This window comes from Limulus polyphemus, unplaced genomic scaffold (genome assembly GCF_000517525.1).
Source record: "Limulus polyphemus unplaced genomic scaffold, Limulus_polyphemus-2.1.2 Scaffold61, whole genome shotgun sequence".
Classification (NCBI taxonomy): domain Eukaryota; kingdom Metazoa; phylum Arthropoda; class Merostomata; order Xiphosura; family Limulidae; genus Limulus; species Limulus polyphemus.
The window spans coordinates 1,369,721-1,391,910 of record NW_013665671.1 but is presented as its reverse complement, the minus strand read 5'-3'; the positions used below and the strand labels follow the sequence as shown (position 1 = coordinate 1,391,910).

At 32.1% G+C, this 22,190-nt stretch overlaps 1 protein-coding gene across 1 annotated transcript in view; it reads right to left on the bottom strand.

Annotated features, from left to right (window-relative positions):
- LOC106464589 overlaps positions 1 to 22,190 on the bottom strand; it is a gene marked incomplete at its 3' end in the record, with an annotated part of 114,557 nt that overhangs the window by 4,351 nt on the left and 88,016 nt on the right. Inside the window, exons 8-15 of the mRNA XM_022392821.1 lie at positions 21,251 to 21,367; positions 19,185 to 19,305; positions 15,475 to 15,554; positions 14,137 to 14,201; positions 12,948 to 13,123; positions 9,596 to 9,689; positions 2,612 to 2,864; positions 2,224 to 2,289 (exon numbers count right to left, since the gene is read on the bottom strand). Coding sequence (XP_022248529.1) covers positions 2,224 to 2,289; positions 2,612 to 2,864; positions 9,596 to 9,689; positions 12,948 to 13,123; positions 14,137 to 14,201; positions 15,475 to 15,554; positions 19,185 to 19,305; positions 21,251 to 21,367 — 972 coding nt within the window. The remainder of the gene's footprint in view (positions 1 to 2,223; positions 2,290 to 2,611; positions 2,865 to 9,595; positions 9,690 to 12,947; positions 13,124 to 14,136; positions 14,202 to 15,474; positions 15,555 to 19,184; positions 19,306 to 21,250; positions 21,368 to 22,190) is intronic.

Below are 22,190 nucleotides of genomic sequence, written 5' to 3'. Positions count from 1 at the left end.
CTCGTTTTTACTGAAATAAAAAATTTTCTTATTTGCTTTGAATGAAGTGAATAACGTTTTAAATTATTTTCCTAAACTGGAATTTTGAAATCCGGATCGAAAACAATCAATGTAAATTTCAAGACTGAACTTAACAACCCGTTACAAAAATATTTTAAGTGTTTAACAAAATATAATTTAAAAAAACGACACAAGATAATCATATCTAGTTAAAATATAGCACCAACTTTACTCTAATAAAAGCTTATGAAGAAAACAGTAATTGTTACCTAAAAACATCTACCAAGAACATCCCATAGATGAAATTCAAATCCGGTCAGTCTTTTTTTCTCAGTTTAGTCCGCTGGCAACGGATATTATTAAGCTGAAGTCAGGGCTAATTGTATTAGCATGTGGCAACAGATACTGTTGTAGGATCTGAGTCCTATAATATTTGTTATAAATGCTACCATTCTGTAAGAAGTAGAGATTTTGTACTTTTACCAATGCTTATCCCTGCTCATGCCACACTTACATCATTACCATATGTTATTTGTCTAAATAAAAATGAGAAAATTTGATTAAAACTTTAATATAAATTGGTGCAAATTTTTTATCTGACTGCAAGGGAAAACAGCGCATTTCTAAAATAATATTGTTCATGTTGTTTGTCAGCTGGACGTGTTTTTGGCTTCATTGTTTTATGATTATCTATGAGCTAAATGAATCTCACTGAGATTTGGCATACAGGCAAGCTTTCTGCGTTCTCTTTTAACTACTTTTATCCTGATATGGATATATGACGACCAGTTGCGACTGTGAGCACCACATTCAACCTCAGAGCTTGTATCTACGATTGCGGTAAAAAATAACCACTATGAGATCCACTGCTTGTGTCTACCTTCTTTACTTGCCCGAACAACCGCAGGAGTCTGTTGTTGTTGGTTGAGGAGTCTGTTGTTGTTGTTGGTTGATGAGTCTGTTGTTTTGGTTGTTCACCATTTGCCCGATGACTTTCCACATAAGTAAAACATTTAAATGCTTTTTCTGAGATCTAGCCAAGACTCGCGAACATGGTAAATAGACTGTACTAAATCATAGGCGGAATAACCAATAACTTGCATTTCAGGTCACAATGAACTGATTGGTGTGAGGGAGATTATTGATATAAATTTATAATAGTATTTTTACCTTATCATAATTATTATATTATGAATTCCTATTATCCTTTAATTAATTTGAGTAGTGCATATTTAAGATATTAGCTTGCTATTTATACAAAAAATAAACTGAATATACTTTAGGAGGATATATAATTTGAATTGATGTAGATTTCTTCTCGCACAAGCTAAAAGCAATTGCTTAAATGTGATCTCATATTTTACTATGTGTAAAATGATCGCAGTATTTTACAAGTACTCTTATCAAAAGTAAATTATTTGATATTAATCTACATACATTTTTAGGATAGGAGAAAGTAATGTTTAGTTGGAATTACTATATCTTAATTACTTATGCCACTATGAAACTTTCATGAATACTTATGCCACTACGAAACGTTCATGAATATGATCAACAAAATAGTTCAGATTATATCAATTCTGTTTATTGTTTAAGTGAAACATTTCAAATTTTCACTTGTATCGAGGAAACGAAAATGTTCAATATGAACCGCAAGAACAAAAAAATGACGAGGAAAAGAATGAAAACATACATAGAACGTAAAATTATTTTCATAAAAAATCTGCTAAATTGCGCTTTTGCAACACATGAAAATGTATATATTTTTAATATTAAAACTTTATCATGTTTATCATTATGTTAATTATGCTGCATCTGCGCTTATCACATATTCTGATAATCTAATTTAATCGATTCAGCCTGTTGACTCACTCTCCACAAACATTTTAGTTGTATTTACAATTCTAATAGTTTGGCGGCACCGCTGATAACCAAAACCATGCTCCAATCAATTATATATATTGTCAAAAGTGTTGAAGACTGAACGTTAGTCAGGTGGTTGTAAAAACAAAGGGTGAAGGAAACATTCAAACTCCGTTGTGTTCCAGATTATGTTTACTTTAAAGTTCGATGTGGAACAACAACAAAAATCCTACGACGCTGCAGCTTTCCCTTAAGGACGCATATAGTAAAATCGGTAGAGCTAGGAATTTAAAACTGATTTCAACAATTTATACCTCCCTATGTTTTTAAAAGTTTTTTACAATGGTTTGCATAACTTACATGCTGAATTCAAGGGTAAGCTTTTCACTGCACTTTCTTCTCCTTTATCACGATAATCTTTGTCATCTATAGGAACATATAACAGACAGACATTTTTCTTTTAGTTGTGTAAAACAAAAATCTTACAAAAAATACGTATAGCATAATGCAGGAACTATTTGCGTTCTTTACTGGTTTTATTCGTTCGGAAACTCTCTTTTGTACCTATTACATATTCTGCCTTATAATACATCGGTACTGGTCATATGATCTTTGTAACTATGTATTATTCATTCAGTTTTTTTATCCAGATATTTTAATAATGATCACCTCGTACTGAAATTAATACACCAATTATGTTTTCTAAAGAAATCTCAAGTAAATTTTCATACAAAAGTATACTTCTTACCAAAATAAGAATGGGTAGAAACAGTTTCATTTTGGCCTGAACGTTGTGATACTCTCTGAGCAGTATCATATGCTGTATTACTGCCCAGCATGATCTGGTGAGCTGGCGCCATCTGATGTAAAGTTAAAAGGTACCACTTGGGACAATCTTGTAAGTCTGCCCGTCGTAATGGAATCTGGGTTTCTCCCAAAAACGTCTTGCTTCCGGATGGGCTCTGGTCCCATACTGTAATTTCTAGTGACTTATCAAGTAACTGTAATACAAGAAATGATAAGTGTATAGTATGATAAATGACATATCTACGTTTTATAATTTCTCATTTATGTAATCATGAAGCCAAACATAATAATGAAAAACGTAAAGATCTTCCAAAACCAATTTGATCTGTAGCACTTTCTAAAACGACCACTTCTAACCAATTTGATCTATAGCATTTTCTAAAAAAGACCACTTCTAACCAATTTGGTCTATAGCACTTTTTAAAAATGTAAAGTTTTAACCCTTGAAGTTTTATCTTAGATAATGTTCACTAGGAAGCAGACATACTCACATTAAGGACATTGGGTGAAGCTAAGAAATTCATTATGCATACTATGAATTGAGACTAACTCCATGATTTTAATCTACTAAAGGATACGTTATTAATATTCTGACTAAACACTTTTCATTGTTGGATTTTTACTGGTCTTGCATCATTGGTTAATTTTGGTGTGCATAATTTTGTCTTAATTTGTTACTTGTGTCCATATCTCTGACAGATTCACTTATGTGTTGATTCAGCGTGTTTATTTTTTCATTATGGTGTTTCTGTTCTCCCGTATTCTCTTAGTCCTTTGAATACGTTTGGATAAAAACGTAAATGTCACGACCTTTTTTACAGATTTACAATCAAAATTTAATAAAGCTACTTTATTCGAAATTTATGTCATTAAACCTGGGATTAAAATGTAGTTTGAAATTTAAATATTTATATTATTTTACTTTCAAAAGGAAATATTCAAATAAGTTCTCATTTTTCACTTCGCTGTGTCATGTAACCATCTTCTTTCTGAATTTTCCTTTACAGATTTTTCTCCTTCTTATATAGAATTTCAGAGTGTCCACCAATTAGATAAACAGTAAATATTTAAAGGCCAGAATACAGAATAATAACATTCTAACTTTCTGAAATATCAATGAATTTATTACCCCCACTACAGAAGCTATTCATGCTTTTGAAATCACATATTTGCTCACGCTTGGTTGTTAATGGTACATGTTTAAAGCCAATAGAAAGACACTTTTGTGAACTACATGATTCTGATGATAGTCTGTTTTTTTTCCTGGAGAAAACAGTTATTTTGAAAGTAGATCTTGATGTGCTCTAAAAAAGTAATAAATTTTTTCAAACATATTTATAGCTTATTAAGAAAGTTGGATAAACTATAGTAGTTTTGAATTTTCGAGAAACTCTCCATATGCCTATAAATATAACCAACGCGACGCGCCAAAAAAAAGACTATCTATTATTGGGTTGTTGTAATTGGTGTGCTATAAACTCCGTAAGCTATTACTGTGATTAACACTTATGTATCGGGAAATTTCAGATATTTCACCAGGAACGTTTACAAATTTCGAACATTACAATCCATTTAACTTCAGTGGATTATTATCGAACATTAATGTTTTTACGAAAACATTTATTTAACTTCTAAATCTAAATTACAGTTTAACTCAGTTTTAGGCTATTAGAAATTGTCATACGTAACACCTCAGATTGCAGGAAAATTGGTGTGACGACGAAATATCTAAATCATATGGCCTACAAAGGCGATCAGTGGTTCGCTCGGAAGTCATTTCGAACTTGTACGCCGAATATGAGTACAATGAAAGAGCTACCAGAGTTTCAGAGGGGGAAGGATAGTTGGATGTCATTTGGGGCAAATGTCTGTACGTGCTATTGCACAACAATTAAACATTCCCAGGTGGACATTTGGCATCGTGCTGAAGAAATAGAAGTCCATGGGTGACAATAAGCTCAAGAAACGACCAGGTAGACGTAAAATACTGACTGACAGGAGCCGACGCGCCTTGAGAAAGCTGGTTACCTCATCTCACCATCAGACTCAAGAGAATCTGAGTTTGGAGATGCGAGCAGCCACAGGCAATCCTATAAGTGTTTCCACGACACGTCAAGAGCTGTATGTCACGAATTTTCTCGGAAGAGCTACAACCCTCAAGCCATTGATAAGAAAAACAAATGCATACCATGGACTGGCATGAGGCGAGGCATACCGAACCTGGACCGTAGATCAATAGAAATTAGTGGAGCGAAGAGTCACACTACACGCTATTCCAGTCTGATGGATGTGTTTTGGTATAGAGGATGTCTGGTGAATACTTATTACCTTAGTGTGTTATCCCAACAGTGAAGTTTGGAGGTGGTGGTATCATGGTCTGGGGGTGCGTCTCGTGAATGGACTAGGTCCACTGGTCGCAGTACATGCATCCGTGAAATCTGAGTCCTACATTGACGTTCTGAGCAATTCTGTGGGTCGTACATTGTGGCAAGTTTATGGCATCGGCCCTTCCACCTTCCACCATGATAACGCTCCATGTCACAACATACGTATTGTGAACGCTTGTTTTGAAGATAATAACATCGGAACATTGCAGTGGCCAGCACAGAGCCCCGACCTGAACCTGATAGAACATCTTTGGGATGGATTGCAACGCAGAATTAGGGGAAGGCCAAGACAGCCCTCTTCAGTACTGGAGCTTACTAATGCTTTGAAGGAGGAATGGAGCACAATACCATCAGAAATCAATAAATAGTCTTCCACGAAGTTTTAGTGATGATGGACCACATTACATATTTCGACAGAACATTGGTCCGTCCGCTTCCTTACCTTAGTATCTTATTTTCAATAATAACAATATAGACTGAAAATACATATACGGCTATTTCAAGAGATCATCACATGTATTTACAGGAGGTGGAAAATGATATTATAAAATGTATCGATGGCCCAACCAGAGTATGTGATCCAAATTCAATAAAATGTTTGTTACCTGTATTATCATGCCATTATGAAATATTTACAGGTATACAAGATAAAATAACAGAATTATGTGAAAAGAGAGTCATTAACAATTAGTAATTATATTTTTATTGTACTCAAACCCTCCGTACTTGATTATTTAGCATTAGGAATGAAGTTACATTATCTATCGTATGTTATAAGCCATTCAACAAAAGTACAACTTAGAGATAATGGCTATTTAAAACTGATGAGGAATTGTTCCAAACATGGAAAGATGTAGTTTACCATGAATATTTGGAATCAAAACTAAATACATTATATAGGAGCTAAGGTCCTGGTGTTAAAGGAATTAATGACCAATAAGAAGAGACAACTGTTTCGGAAATTATAGTCTACATTGAAAGTATCAGCTCCTAAATCAATGTTTAAAAAAACAATTATTTAACCACAAATAGGTCAGTATTAACTATTTAAGAGTTCACTCAACAAGTAAATACGTTAAAATAAACGTCAACAGGAAAATCGATCATTTCACGGGAATTTACTAATTCGATATTGATAACATTATCATAGTAAGCATACTGTTGTATCGAGGTCATAGATAATTGAATTAAAGAATCCGAAAAGAAAAATTAGTGGAAGATAGAAGTCGGTTGGATTGACTTAGCAAGAAAATAAAATTGAAGAGTATCAACTTAATATATGAGGCTAGTTAGTTTATAAAAAACGATATTCAAAACTTTATATAAAAACGTGAGGTTAAGTTAAAATTATCTATGATGTAACCCTGAAGAAACAGAAAATAGAGGGATAAGTAAAGAAATGAAGTGGAAATCGACTAATAAATAGTTCAAGTAGTTCATGTGATACCAATGAAAATAGAAAGGCAAAAGCACGGTAACGAGGAAGACAGAAAATATATGATAAAGCAAGGAAAAATATGGCAAAATACAATTAATAACGCTAAGAACTTGAATTATTTGTGTAATGTAAATAATAACATCAATGTAACGAACACTTGTTTGACAGGATTTCTCTCTAGGAAATGACAGTGATGCAAACTTATGAGTATAATATATATACTGTAAATTTTAAATAAAGTATCATAACTATGTAACAATCTCTATAATGTGGACCGGATATGAAGATAAAAGCATCGAGTAAATTACATTGAATAGCTTGAAATTAAGGTATCCTCAATTATGGAGAGCTGAGGCAAGTGTACGCCAGCTGTTAAAAGAATTATCGTCAATTTTATGTAAAGACACTGGATAAAAACAAAGCTATTGTAAGTTTTATTGGCTTAGACTATAAAGAATAAGAGAATGTCTCAAGTTGAACAATATGTTAGGATTATCATGTTTTTCAGAGTGGGAGACATTGTAGCCTCAGCAAAGTGTATAATTTATATAAATAAATTCGACAAGATTTTGAATTATTATATATTTATTTTTGTTTGTTTTTATTATTTTATATTATGATAAAGTAAGTAACATATATTTTAGTCAAGTAATTTTGATTGGTTGTATACTTCGACTTCATGTATTGAGGGTAAACAAGTGTTAAGACTCAATATTATAAAACTTTGTGTTTTTTCATGATATCTTATTATATGAATGAATCAACCATTGTGAGGTATTGTAATAAGTGAGGGTGGTTTCGTAATATATTGGTTACGAAATACAATATGCTAATGTTTTTTTTATATATTATAACCTGTAAATGTCATGAACAATGATAATAGTTGATGAAATTGATTTTGTTAGTTATTTCAAGGTAAATATTATAAAATAAGATGTAACAGTAGTGAGATCAATGAGATGATTATTGAGTATTCATGGTTTTCTGGAGTTATTTTCACAATTACATCGAGGTATTATTATTTTTAGAAAATAAAACAGAAAGAAAATGTCCTTATACCATAGAGAAATTTTTATAGAAAGAAGGGCTAGAAAAAATCATTAATAAAAAAGTACGAAATAAGTATAAAATAAGTTGATGATAGAAACATTTTCATTTATTAAAATATTTTAATTACGTTTCTGGAACAATAATTCCAGAAAATAGCTGGAATCTAACCCTTTAAAACACAGGTAGAGAATTTTGATTTATTGTAAATTAAAGAAATTAGTAACAATACACCAGTTTGAGTCGTAAAATCAGAATCATGGTCACAACGCATGTCTGTTATTATATGTCTGTAGTTAAATATGCAATGAACTATTTGAAGAAGAGTTCAAATGAGCTTTATCGCGTGACGTAGCTAAATGATGAAACAAATATTCGTACATTCATTTAGTAACATGACATACAAATATGAATAATGAATATAAAATAAACATTTTTTCTTAAACTAAACAAGAAAAGGATTATAAAGCATTAAGTATTCTTTGTGTTGTTAAAGTGAAGGGTAGTTATATTGAAAAACATAATCATGGATATAACAAAAAGAGACTTTAATAAGTGTTACATATTGTTATAATACCTAATGGCTCGGCCTCATTTCCTGAGCCTTTCAGTAGCACAGCGTTATGTCCGCGGAAACCGGGTTTCGATACCCGTGGTGAGCAGAACACAGATAGCTCATTGTGTAGCTTTGTGCAAAAATTCAAACAAACAAACAATAATTTCTTGATTATCACTTAAAACTTCTTCGAGATGGTGATTTACATGCTAATGCCACTAACTGCTGATCCTGGTATTTTAAAAATACTATTCATAATAAGGTATTTGTCTTCCAAGAGCCCACATACATTTGTAATGTATAATACAGGATATAAAACTAACATATAACATATAGTAGTGAACATTAAAAACTAAAGTTTGATAAATTAACGAGCTAATCTAGTATTAGTAAATGAAAACATTATTTAATATGTTAAAAAAGATATATGAATAACAGCACAGTTACTGAGAAGAAGGGGTTTTTTCTTGAGTAATAAATCTACAATATGTGCCACATGAGAAATGAACATTTTATAGAACTAAGATTAATATTCTCATATATTTTTAATTATTTAAAAAAACATGTAATTATATTTGTGCGAAGTTTACATTTGAACACACTTTTTATTAAAGAAAAAACCTTTTCAATGTAGTTCAGGTCATAAGAGAAATATCTAAAAATGATTCAAAATATTTACTTTTATTAGAAAACGTTTTCGGACAAAAGTAACTAACTCATTAATTAATGTTGTTTTGGAAATATGTTTTTATTGATTAGCCTCAACAACTCAAGACTACATTAACAAGTATAAAGAAGGCTTAAGTGAGAATTGGCCTACTTACTCATAGGCTTAAACTATAAAGAGTTCAAATGAGTTATATACATAATCCATGGATATAACAAAAAGAGACTTTAATAAATGTTGCATATTGTTATAATACCTAAAGGCTCGGCCTCATTTCCTGAGCCCCCTAGTAGCACAGCGGTATGCAGTAATGTAAGAGAAATATTTAAAAATGATTCAAAATATTTACTTTTATTAGAAAACATTTTCGGACAAAATAACTAACTCATTAATTAATGTTGTTTTGGAAATATGTTTTTATTGATTAGCCTCAACAGCTCAAGACTACATTAACAAGTATAAAGAAGGCTTAAATGAGAATTGGCCTACTTACTCACAGGTGTTAAATTACATTGGGCCATCTCTATGGAAGGAATTTTAAAGCTAACTTTGAAATATACTTCAAGTTATTATTATATTTTTTTATCAGCTGAAATTATTTCGGGTAGTGTGACTTCACCCATCTATGTTATAAGACGTGTGTTATTTTTACTTCTATTTGTTTGAGTCTACTTTCTTCTTACAATTAACATTTCTTTACACTCTTATAACAATTAAAGCATTGAGTAAATCTGATAAAAGAATGTTATCTTATTTTTCAGAATATTGTAGAACTCGATAAGTATTTTTCTATATTTATTTATTTTTCTTCTTCTTTGATCGCATCTTACCTCTTCGGAAGAAACTGATGGAAATATAAATGTTTTATTCCACTCTGGGCTTCTGGTTGGTTCTGCCACATGAGTTTTCATCGCATTAAACCCCCTAAAAATAATTCTCACAGTTATATTCTTAAAAATGTATCGATAAAGTGGATAGTAGGCCTAAAATAGTGCCACCCTCTCTCAATATAAATATTAAATATCTCCTCAATACGTCGTCAAAACTTTACAATACTATACAGTGTTCCCCTTTTATAAGAATATATATGTAATGACTGAATCATAAGTTCTGAGAATTTCTATAAATATTATAGCAAAAGTTTGAATTTCTTCTTCTTCTTTCTTCTGCATCTTTTTCTGTTACATGATAACTAAAAACCACAACAACTGTGTCAACCAATTTCACTGAAGTGATATAGTTTCAAACGAAATATCCGCTTTTATATGTATTATTAATAACTAGTAGTAATTAACTATAACATAATCCTAGTGTATACGATGTTATTATTACCCCTTGAAGGTAGCTTTTTTACAAACCTTTAATGTTTCTTTGAAAAGCTTAAGTACAGTGTGAAACAGGAATAATCAACCAATAATAGATACACAATAAATATTATAATTGGAACCTCATTGTATTTAGAAGTTGGTTATAAATATAACCTTCCTATGTCTATTGAAACAATGCATTAAAAAACAACAACAAAAAACAAGCAATCAAGCAAACATGTAGAGAAAAAACTTTTCAAAAAAGAAGTAAATGTAGGTATGGCTAATATTAATCTTTCAAAAACAACGCAAACAAATAGTAGGGATGACATTTGCATCGTCCCTAAGTAATAACACAGGAACGAATTAACATATATATATAAAACTATTCAATCACACTTTAATTGAATTTATCCTATTTTTGTCTGTCAACATTCTACTACACTGTGTGTTGTGCTATTATGTAGGGATGATGCAAATGCCATCCCCACTATCTCGTTTGCATTCTTTTTGAAGGATTGATATTAGCAATCAATATATTTATTTCCTTTTTTGAAAAGTTTTTTCTTTACTTATGTATATATAATGTTGTTAAATTTGTTTTAGAAAACACAAAACACTTTGTAAAAATAGAATAAAACGATAACTAAAAGTAAAAAAAATTATTTCTTTATTTGTGAATTATTTAGGATATTGTACCAGAAATGCTAATCAAGTGAAACTAGAACAGAAATGTAAAATAATTTAATGAATTATGCTTTAAGTTTTCATATGTGTTTGTTTAAATAAATATCATTTAATTAATATTGATTTAAAAACTATAAGTACTGTAGACAAAACTCGGTGTTCCGATCACGTGAAGAATCTGCTAAAACACTTATTATTATTTTTACCTTTATGCTGTTGGTACGTGGTATTAAAACATACCATTTTTTACTATAGCAATTCGTCTTTTATTTGAATATAAAACCTACAATTCTATATCAAATAAAAAATGTTCCCAAAGAAAGTCAAATAGAAAGATAATGAGTAATAATAGTGCAGGACTCAATTCTAAGGAATTAAGAAATGATTTGAGTAAATGTCTAGAAACCAAATCAGTTTTCACTATATCCAATAGATACAGTGCCTGGCAAAAGTATTCACCCCTACCAATAATGTCACATTTTAATGGAATACAAATAATGTAAACAATTATTTCTAATGAATTTGTTTTTATTCAAAACTCTAAGGATCAAACTTAACACTGTTATTTGTGAATATCAACAAAACCTGCGAAGAAAATATATAAATTGAAATTTGATGATTGCATAATTATTCATCCCCCTAAGCCAGTACTTGGTGGAAGCATCTTTGACAGCAATTACTAGTGTGAGTCTTTTTTGATAGGATTCTACAAGCTTTGCACAATGTAATGGTGTAAATTTTTCCCAGTATTCCTGGCAAAATTGCTCCAATTCTGATAAGTTCGTTGGGGATCATTGATGGATTACAATCTTCAAGTCTCCCCATGAACTTTCTGTTGGACTGCACCACTCCACGACATTCACGTTCTTCTTTTGAAACCTTGTGCTTCGGGTCAATGTTCTACTGAAATGTGAATTTTTGACTGAGTTTTAGATTCTTGGCTGACTCAAGCAGGTTTTCTTCTAGGATTCGCCTTCAGCCCTGACAAGCTTCCCAGTCTTTGCTGGTGAGAAGCATCCCCATAACAAGATTCTGCCACCACCATGCTTGACAGTTGGGATGTTGTTGACTGGGTGATGTGTTGTGTTGGGCTTGCGCCAGACGTTACACTTTGACTTTTTAGACCAAAAAGCTCAATTTTTGTATTGTCGGACCACAAAAATGTTTGCCACATATCTGCAGTATCATTTACATGCTTTGTCGTAAACTCCATACGAGATTTGAGATTATTCTTTTTCACTAATGGCTTCTTTCTTGTCATTCACCCATCCAAGCCAGCTTTAAGTAGGGACCGAAATATTGCCAAGCTGCTTAGTTTGGAAGGGCGGCCTGATCTGGTTAGTAACTGGGTGGTATGAAGCACATTCCAGTTCTTAATGATGGACTTTACCCTACTCAAAAGGATAATCAGCGACTTTGAAATATTCTTGTAATCTTCTCCTGATCTTTGCTTCTCTACCACCTTATCTCTGACTTGCTTGGAAAGCTTCTTGGTCTACATGGTTGGTTTGTCGTATCACAGTTGGATTTACTCTGAAGGTAACTTAAACCACTTTGATTATACACATATAGAGACCATTACACTAATTTTGTGACCTTTCAAGCTAATCTTTTGTACCTGAACTGATTTAGGGTTATCGTAGCAGAGGGGCTGAATACCTACGCAATTGAGAATATTCTAATGTTCTTTGGAAATCTAACTTACTTACATAACATCAGCAATTTTTTTTAGATTTCCCAGTTTGAGTAGATTGTGTAGATTCCAAATATAAAGTTCTATTTGAAAGTTTCATTATTACAAGCTCAGACGGCAACAAAATATGGAAACTTTGCAAGGGGTGAATACTTTTGAAAGAAATTGTAATTAAGAGTAGGCTTCTACTATATTTCATGTGTTGTAAACAACTGTAGAAATTCTTATATATGATAGCTTACAACTATTAAAATACAATAGTTTTAACCTATGTTTTTTTTTCTCTATAAATCCCAAAACTATCAACTAAAACTAAATCCCAAAAATATCAACAGTTACAAATGATGTTCTAAGTCACCTTAAAAGGTATAACAATATTTTTATTTCGTAGTAACTTTTGTTAAATAACTAACAATTTAACATTTATTTTTCTCTTGGTAATTTGTTTTATGTCTTAACTTGTCATTTATTATAAATGACTGCTATAAGACTTACGAGTTAGGCATCAATCGGAGCTTTGCATAGGCACAAGGTAATTTACCAGAAGAAGACTTTCTACATCGTAGACCTCTGGCAGAAAGGAGCGTAATGACTAGATTACTCTGAGTCTGATCAAACCAGATCTGTACTTCAATATCCCCCTGGATATAACTAGTACGCGTAAATTCATCCTGCATAAATAATGACATGTATGTAAATTGGTTCTGCATTGTTCAAAAAATGTTAGAATAAAAGAAAAAATGAAAAACCAAATGTCCAATTTCTGTCAGAAATTATTTAAATTTATGTCAAAGTTATTGATAGTCATATATCTATGTTTGTAAAGCTTGCCATATGTGATTAAGTCCTTACTAGGCTTTATTTATTGCTCATCAAATGACTTTATTCTCAGAAGGAGAATCTTGGTTAGAGAAGGAATGAGTGGAATTTCAAATTAAACCTGCCACAACTAACGAAGTTCTTAACGAATCTTACTTAATTCTGCTTGGTCATTTATGTCACGCATTGCGAAACCATGGAGAAGAAGGATTGATAGTAAGGTTAAGGCAAGGTGTTTACATATAGCTAAGACTCTGGTAGATTTTACTTTGTCCTCACCAGATAAGTTTATTCGCAAAAGGATAAGCACAAGAAGATGAAAGATCAGGGGAAGCTTGAGCTAAGCTTATCATATCCGACCGAACCCTTTCAATAACATATTAATGTAAAACACATTTTCAAACAACTTAGACTAAGAAAATAATAATACCAATTTTTTTTTTATGTTGCTTGTTTCGATCGCATAGGATTAAACTAGAAGCTAAAGCAAAACATAATAATTAAGAAATAGGAGTTACTTCTGAGTAACGCATGTTTGCGTACTTGAAGTACCTATGATTTTCACGACAGCGCTGTGTTTGTAGTTAGTAGATTAACTACGTTTATTAATATTATTTAAAAAAAAAGAGACGTAAATCTTACCCTTTGGTGTTTAGCTGTTAGATATTCTTTATAACCCGTATTTTTGTAAATTTTTTTTTGTAATTTTGTTTATTGCTCAATAAATACTTTTTTTCTACATATATGGATCGCTCAATAATAGTACTTATGGATTAAAGAAAGTTTACGTTCAGTCTGAAACTCTATTCTGATCATGGGAAGCAATATTTTTAGCCATGAAAAACTCCTACTTAAAACTACTCACGGGAGTTTTAGGTAACTTTCTTCTAGTTGGAGATGTGGATTGACACTCTGCCTCGATTTCGTGATCTACAAAATATAATGCAATATATTTAAATCTACATGTTTATATTATAAACAAAAATATGTCAAATCTCTGACAAAAATTATTGCCTTTTCATCGTATAGACAAAACATCGCATTCTATACAACTTTAATGAAGCAAGTCCTTGTGATTTTGTCTTAGTTGAAAAATATATAAATTAATATTTGTACAATCTATGTAACCATATCCTCATTTAAATAATGTAAGTTATCAATACAGGTAACCATCTATGTGGTGAATTCACCTAAAATTTGTTCGTCGAAGTACTGTTGCACCTTTTGAGATATTTTGTACGAGAGGTGTTCAAACTAACTTTATCAGATGACAATCAACAAATGTGCACCAATGACGTTGTGAATATGGTTAACCATACAGTACTTTACAACACAGTAAAATAAGATTTATTTCCTACACCGTTCTGTGAGCTTTCTCGCATTTATCTCGAATCTATCTACGGTGCTTCAAGAATGCCAATATTTGACCAGGAGCATTTACAAAATTAGAACATTACAACTCATTTACCTTCAGTGGATTCACATCAGACATTAATACTTTTACGAAAACATCGTCATCGGTGGAAACTCAATCTCTAAAAGGCGTGAGATGAGCGAGAATTACAGGGCTAGCTAGCTAGCTCCCTAGTAAGCGAATTGTACCTACATCAACTCGTAATCAACTCGCTCATCGTGAACCCTCGATATTATATCAAGGAAGTTCCAAACTAGAAAGAAGACTTTATATTGCTTGTAAGTTTGTGACACTTTTGTTTATAAATCATTGTTTGTAATAATTGTTATTGTAAATTGTATTGTTGTGTGTATGTTGAAACGTATTTGGGTTAAAAAAGACAACTGTGTATCAATCGTGTTGGCATATATTATAAACTGACTATATATCGGCATTTTTTTAAATGCTAAATCCAAAGTACAATTTAACTAATAAATTTAAATTATCAGTTAACTCAATTTCATACCCTCTGAAATTCTAGTACGTAACATAAGTGATACAGAAAAGTTGAAATATACGTTAAGATTCATGTAATATGATGTATTTTTCAATACCAAGATGCACAAGAGATGTATAAAGGTACAACAGTACATTAGTTTAGAAGACTACAGGGACATGTCTCAGGCATAAACGATCAGAAGAGAAACAGCTTTTGTCACGAAACTTTCTGTAACACGCTATGAACAGCCTATAACTTAGTCTTTTGTCTCTAAGTATGTCTATGTGGGTAGCTCAAAACATCTTTCTCACCTGTTCTCAGAATAAGACTTGAAGTTGCATGTTTTAGACGAGGATTCGCAACGCCTTCTTGATGATCGCTCGGGTTCCTGCTGAAAACATATTAATGTAGAAATACACTTTCAAACGTCTTAGTAAAAGAACATAATGCATATCCATGTTTTATTTATTTTTTGTTTGTTTCGGTTGTCTATGAGTAAATTAAAAGATAAAGAAAAAAAAAGAATTACTTCTCAGTAATACATGTCGGCGTATTTAAAGTACCTATTTTTTTCAGGGTAAGATAAAATACTTATCATATTTCCTGTCTAAACACCGGTAAAGAAAAGTAGTTTTTATAAATAAATTATCATTTCGCTTAATTAATCCTGGACACACAGATATTTTTTTATCTCTCCTGAAAAATGTAAAAATAAAATATTCCTCGAATCTTTATAAGAAACTTAAAGTAAGAAGAAACAAGTAGCTTCAAGAACATCTACCTGTTTTATTGTTATTATAAGCAAACTATCTGGACAGGGAAAACTTAAAAAGTAATAGTATCACAAGATATATATATATAATAAAGTAATAGTATCACACGATATATATATATATAAAGTAATAGTATCACACGATATATATATAAAAAGTAATAGTATCACACGATATATATTCGAATTATGTTAAGTACGGTTAAACATTCCTTTACTTTTACTTTTTTAAATTATACTTCGTAGCTCACAGTGACCTTGCTGCAACATAACGTCATTTTTTTCCCCTCTTTCACTTCGGTGATTAATTAATAATTTTGAATAAAAAAAATATTGTTTTCACTATATACAGTGTTAGTATTAGTCTCATTTGATGAAATGATAGATGTTTTAGAAATATATTTTGGGATTTATCCGTTATATTTATTTTGTAAACAGAACCCTTGTATTTATATTCTCTTAGCCACAATATGGTTAGTGAATTATTCAAAACTTTTGTTTTCTTTTCAGTATATTTATATAAATCTAATACGTTTCTATTTATCCAAAATAGAACAAGTATTTCAAGATATAATATTAAATTATAGATGATTATTTAATTTCTAAAATTACAAATTTGTTTGCAATTGGTGTACTGTTTTTTTTATGTGCATTACTCTAAAAATGTAAAGTGTGACAAATTATAATGGGTATGACCAAACATAAGTATGTGATTTCAGTTTGTAATTACTTTATTTAGGGTACACATTTTAAAATCAATAAGCAGTGGTGATAGTAGTGCGATGTATAATAATTTTGGTTGAATGGACGGCAACTGCCTGTTGTAGAACCAACATCATCAATGTGATTATCCATGCCTTTGAACAAAAAACTAGTTCAAGAATCCCTGCAGTCCACAGAATAAAATCGAAGAATAACGGAAAACCCACACATGTTATGAAAATAGTAACCATGTACAAGCAAGCTGTAGACAATATTCTCTCCCGCGGATGCTTTTTCTTCTTCTTTCATTTTAAAGCAGAAAGGCCCCAGCGTAAATCACGACTGTCTCCAACACACGCCAATAGATTTCTCCCACATCTTCCATGCCATCCCACTCAACACACTCCGTAGACCAAGAAATCCGGATCTCTTACACTCAAACTCAGCAGACTCAAACACATGACACAGGAACCTCTCGTGATAAACACGGCAGACTCAAACCACGATGAAGGAACCTCTAATGAAGATTCAACTACACGTGAGCGTAAAACCCAGACAACTAGGCACGTACTATTTCAACCCAAACCACAGCAACAGCCCTTAGAGCTTATTGGTCTCTGAGCCCACCCCACGACTACCCCTTGTCAAATTCGTCAACTAAGGATAGACACCTCCGCAGACTCTCTGCCGTCGCCCACTTATGCAATCGAAGAGCTTCGTGCTCGGTTCTTTTTTTCCGCTGCCCCTCAACCAGCGATAACGAAGAACCTCCCCGCGACAGACCTTTTTTAAGTCATCCACCTTTAGTCTCAATTTTACCAAGTAAATCCTCTTATCACGCCAATCCTCGACAACGCCCATAATTCCGTTCTTCTTCTTCTCCAGGTTGCTACAAGTTTTCTCACGTTTGATCGGGTACTGATCAGGTAAAGTATTTGGCTCCTGACTAATGGAAGTGGGTTTTCCCGGGGCACTCCCGTTTTCCTCTACATCTAATTCTAGTTATTGGGTTTTTAGATTCCCGCCGCCTTGAATGACCACAAGTCCTACAAAAGCCATTTATATTTTGAGAAGAACTCCATGAATGTAAAATAATAAATTTCAAGTTCAGCCCCTTACCTACCTCACGAGAGGGGTGAAGGGAAGCTAAAGCTTGTGAGCACCCCAGGTAATCTTCCAAGGCTTCACCTCGGAAGATCTTATATCGATACAACCGCCACGAAAGGATACACGTTGACCTGAAGACGAAAGGCGGAATACTTACGAAACGTCGTCCTCTACACTTGTGTTTCTGCAATAGGCAGTTGCCGTCCATTCAACTAAGGTTCACCATGGATACTCTACCTTAACAATCTATCAAAGAATGGGGATTTTTCTCTTCGAAACAGGGGAAAAGGATAAGACAGTATATAATATGCTTGATATAAATATATATTTATGTGTACAACATTATATGAAAAAGAATCAGAGAAGTAAACATGTATCTAGAAAGACAGCATTAAAAAGGCTTAGCTTCATATTATTTTATCATTTATTAAGCTTATTATTATCATTATAAAGGAAAATATGTAACTCTTAGCCTTTGGAGTTATATATGTTTCTACATCTATAGTCACAAATAATATTAGGATTTTATTATTGGTATTTCTTCTAAAATATTTCTATATACTTTTTATTCATCATTCAAATCCATAATTAAATAATCTTTGTTTTACATAGACAAATATATTTTGCATCCGCCTACAACGTTTAGAACGACGTATTTACTTCATTCTGACCAAGAAAACTAAAAGTGTGTTTATGAGAAACAGAATTGCTGTAGGTTATGTTGAAGTATTCAAGAGGTACCCGGAGCCAGAGCTTCCTGACATATGGTTTATAAAGAAAGGCGAAAAGCCTGTTTGTAATTACGTTTTAGAGATAACATAGTCAGAATTTGAGCCTTTAATTTGTGAAATCTTCTAGTTTTTGTGGATTCTTGATAAACTCTCACGCCAACGTAAAACTCACTACAGAACACTAACTTGAAAATGGGAAACTCAATTTCCATGAGTACCAATTCATCTATATGCTATTATTGTTGAACTAAATAATCAGTTATTTCTATAATGCCATCTTAACATGTTTGAAGTTTAGATTATTGGTTTACTAGTTGTAGAAGTATTAGGTGTTTCACGAACCTGCAATAAACGAAAATTTTAACAACGAAATAAATATAATTTTCAAATTTAACGTTAAATATACCTAAGTTACTCCAACATACACTCCGCAATCTTAATATATATAACTAAATATAACTGGTCCCTTGTTTCCATCAAATACCTTCGTTAACAATGTTAGACTATGATTATATTGCTATTGTTGTTTTATGAAATTAGAACACCACACATACAGATTTAATTGTTTTAAGTCATAATTTGCCAATCCCAAAGAAAATACCGACCGAACTCTGTATTTTCAACTAACAAGTCAGAAGTCCAACGTATAAATATTTATAACGTATATATATATAGAGAGAAGTTAAATACTTCGCTTAGAAATACTTACTTCCACGATGTTTTTTCAAATACTAGTTCAGCTGTATCACTGGATCGCTCGATAATAGCCGTTACTTCTTCATATGTCTTGTCTACTAGTGAGATTCCATTCCACTCGTGTATACGGTCTCCTATCCACAACATAAATACACATCTGTATCACAAAAACATAAAGATATATACTATAATCTGTATATGTATTCACCATATTATAAATATCCCAAGTTCTTCAAGGCTCTTGGAATTTCTATTTATGCACTTGTTTTTGCAGCTTCATTTTTTGTATGCGTAGAAACTGATTAACTATGCATTTTGCATGCCTTAATAGCTATGCACATTCCCAGTATTCTTCTGAAAACTAATAAAACGTTATGAGCTTTATATTCTACGTTTACGAACGATTTTGAGAAAAGTTGGAAGATACAAAAACGCGAACGTAAATAGTATTTTGAAGAATAATGCATGTACATTTCTGATAAAAAAAATAACGTAAACTGTAGAGGTTTTCATTTACATTCCTCTTAATTTGTCAGATTCAGATTCGAAATCAGAGATGTGCAAAAATAGTATCTTAGATTTATAGTTCATCCTCTACAAGAAATTGCACATTAGACCTTTCGTTCATTACCAAAACTCGTCAGTTGGGCTAGACAAAGAGAGAGAAAAACGTTTTGTTTTTAGTCATTCCATTGCAATTGTTAGGGCTAGTAACACAGCAGAGAGTTACGCCCTCTTTTCAATCATGAGATCATAGCGACTATGAATAAAGGAAAAGTATATACGTATTCTACAGTACTGGATGGTATGAAATGATGCTCGTCATATGTACGTATTCTACAGTACTGGATGGTATGATATGATGCTCGTCATATGTACGTATTCTACAGTACTGGATGGTATGAAATGATGCTCGTCACATGTACGTATTCTACAGTACTGGATGGTATGAAATGATGCTCGTCAAAAGTTCACAACTTTATATAATCAGTTATGAAGATATGAGAAGAGAAAACGATTTTTATGTAAGGTAAATGTAAGGAGACAAGTTATTCATAGGGTAAGAAATGAACTAGAAAGTTTAGAAAATTGGCAAGAATGAATTTTGAGTCTGGAATCAGTATCTGGAATATTTGAGGTGAAGCTTCTGAAGATGACGTGGATTGGACTGGGTAGCTTGATTTTGAATTCAGATGTCATTCCAGGACCAGAAGTCTTTCATAAAAAGAGGCGGATATTCATGAGATGTAACCGTAGATAATGCAAGGACGAATTAAAATATTAAAGGATTCATATTCCGAATAATTTCAGTCGGACACTACAGACGGTTGAGTCATAAAAGTAGCTCCTCAACGACATTTTAAAGTAAATATATACATATACAAAATGTTGTAGTATATGACAAACAAAAGTTACTGCTCTATATGAAGAATTCTATCATATATGTTGCACCCTGCAAGTTTTGAATTCAAAATGTTTGTTGAGCAGTAGTACCATCTGCAAACACTTCAGAAATGATTTCTTTTTCAGTAGCCCCCTCAGTGTTGCAGCGGTAAGTTATAGGGTTCACACTGCTAAAAATAGTTTTGAAGGTTGTGGTGAGTACATCATAGATAGCTCATTGTGTAGCTTTGTGCTTAACAACAAACAACCAATAATTGATTGAGCTGCACCACGAATCACACAGTGGTGTACAGCAATGTGAAACTATTGTTTTCACATAGATCGTCCAAGCCTAAGCTTCTGAATAATAATATTAAATCTTGAGTTGAATCGTTTCTAAATACCGTATTGAAAACAAAACAAAACTGGATTATGTTTTGGATGAATGGCACAACGCTATTTCTTAATAATTGTAAATAAAATTTTAAAAATTCAAACAACACTGGACTTTAGTTGTACTTTACTAACCAATCAAGAAAAGGCAGAATCTCTGCATCTGTGGTTACGGAATCACGTGTTCTTACCACTTTCAAATTTCATGAAAGTTTGGAAAATTAACTGTCCACTTATTGCGTGTATTTTGAGCTTTCAAGAAAAATATTCTAGGATGTTAACTAAAAAAACAAAAAGTATTACCTTGGTCGAGACCTTTCTTTTCTGCTGATCCACCAGCAACAATCGAAGCGACATAAGCATGTAAGTGTCCATCTTCAGAGAACTTCCCTCCTTTTACCCTTATGCCAAATCCCCTGACTAAATAAAGGTTCAGTTTACCTTAAAACTTCATACCTACACGTTGAACAACATTTAACCTATATAAAATTAGTCAATGACCCAATAATTAATTACTCTTATTCTTTACCAAACATATATGCAGGTGAATAAAATCGTTTTCAATTTGTAAGCCATATTTACTAGGTGTACAATAGCTAACAAGAGTATTAATAAACTAATACCCCCTCTCCCCCAGGTGGATGAGTGATACGATAAACTATAAAGCTCATTGTACAACTTCTTAAGAACAAACAGGCTAGAAGGAAGTATAAAATAAAGGTTTTACAACTCTTGATATTTAGTTTTCCACCTGTTGGTACGTCAAGCAATATACTTCCATTAAAAATACTGTAAAGTGCATAAAATCCACAGAATATGATTAAGGATTTTTGTATAATCTGATATCATTTAAAGATAAATAACATATTAAACTCAAAACATTTTCAGCTGAAAAAATTAAGTTTTGTTCTGTTTTTTTTCTAATTACTTGTCTAGAGAGAATAATTTGATTGTTTGATACAGATACAGCTAGGAAGGCGAGAGTGCTAACCGATGGTTATTATTTAAATTATTTTTATATTATACTTATGATTGTGTTATACAAATAAAGAATACTTATATGGTACATAAAAATCTATAGTATGAGTACACAAAAATACAAAATTTGGAAAGGTGAAAGAAATGAATGGAGTACATAATGAAATACTGGCAGTTTACCACTCTCAAATCGAAATTTTACTTATAAATCGCGTATCGACAGCTTCAAACTTCACGAAATAATCCAGAAATAATTTGACTGATC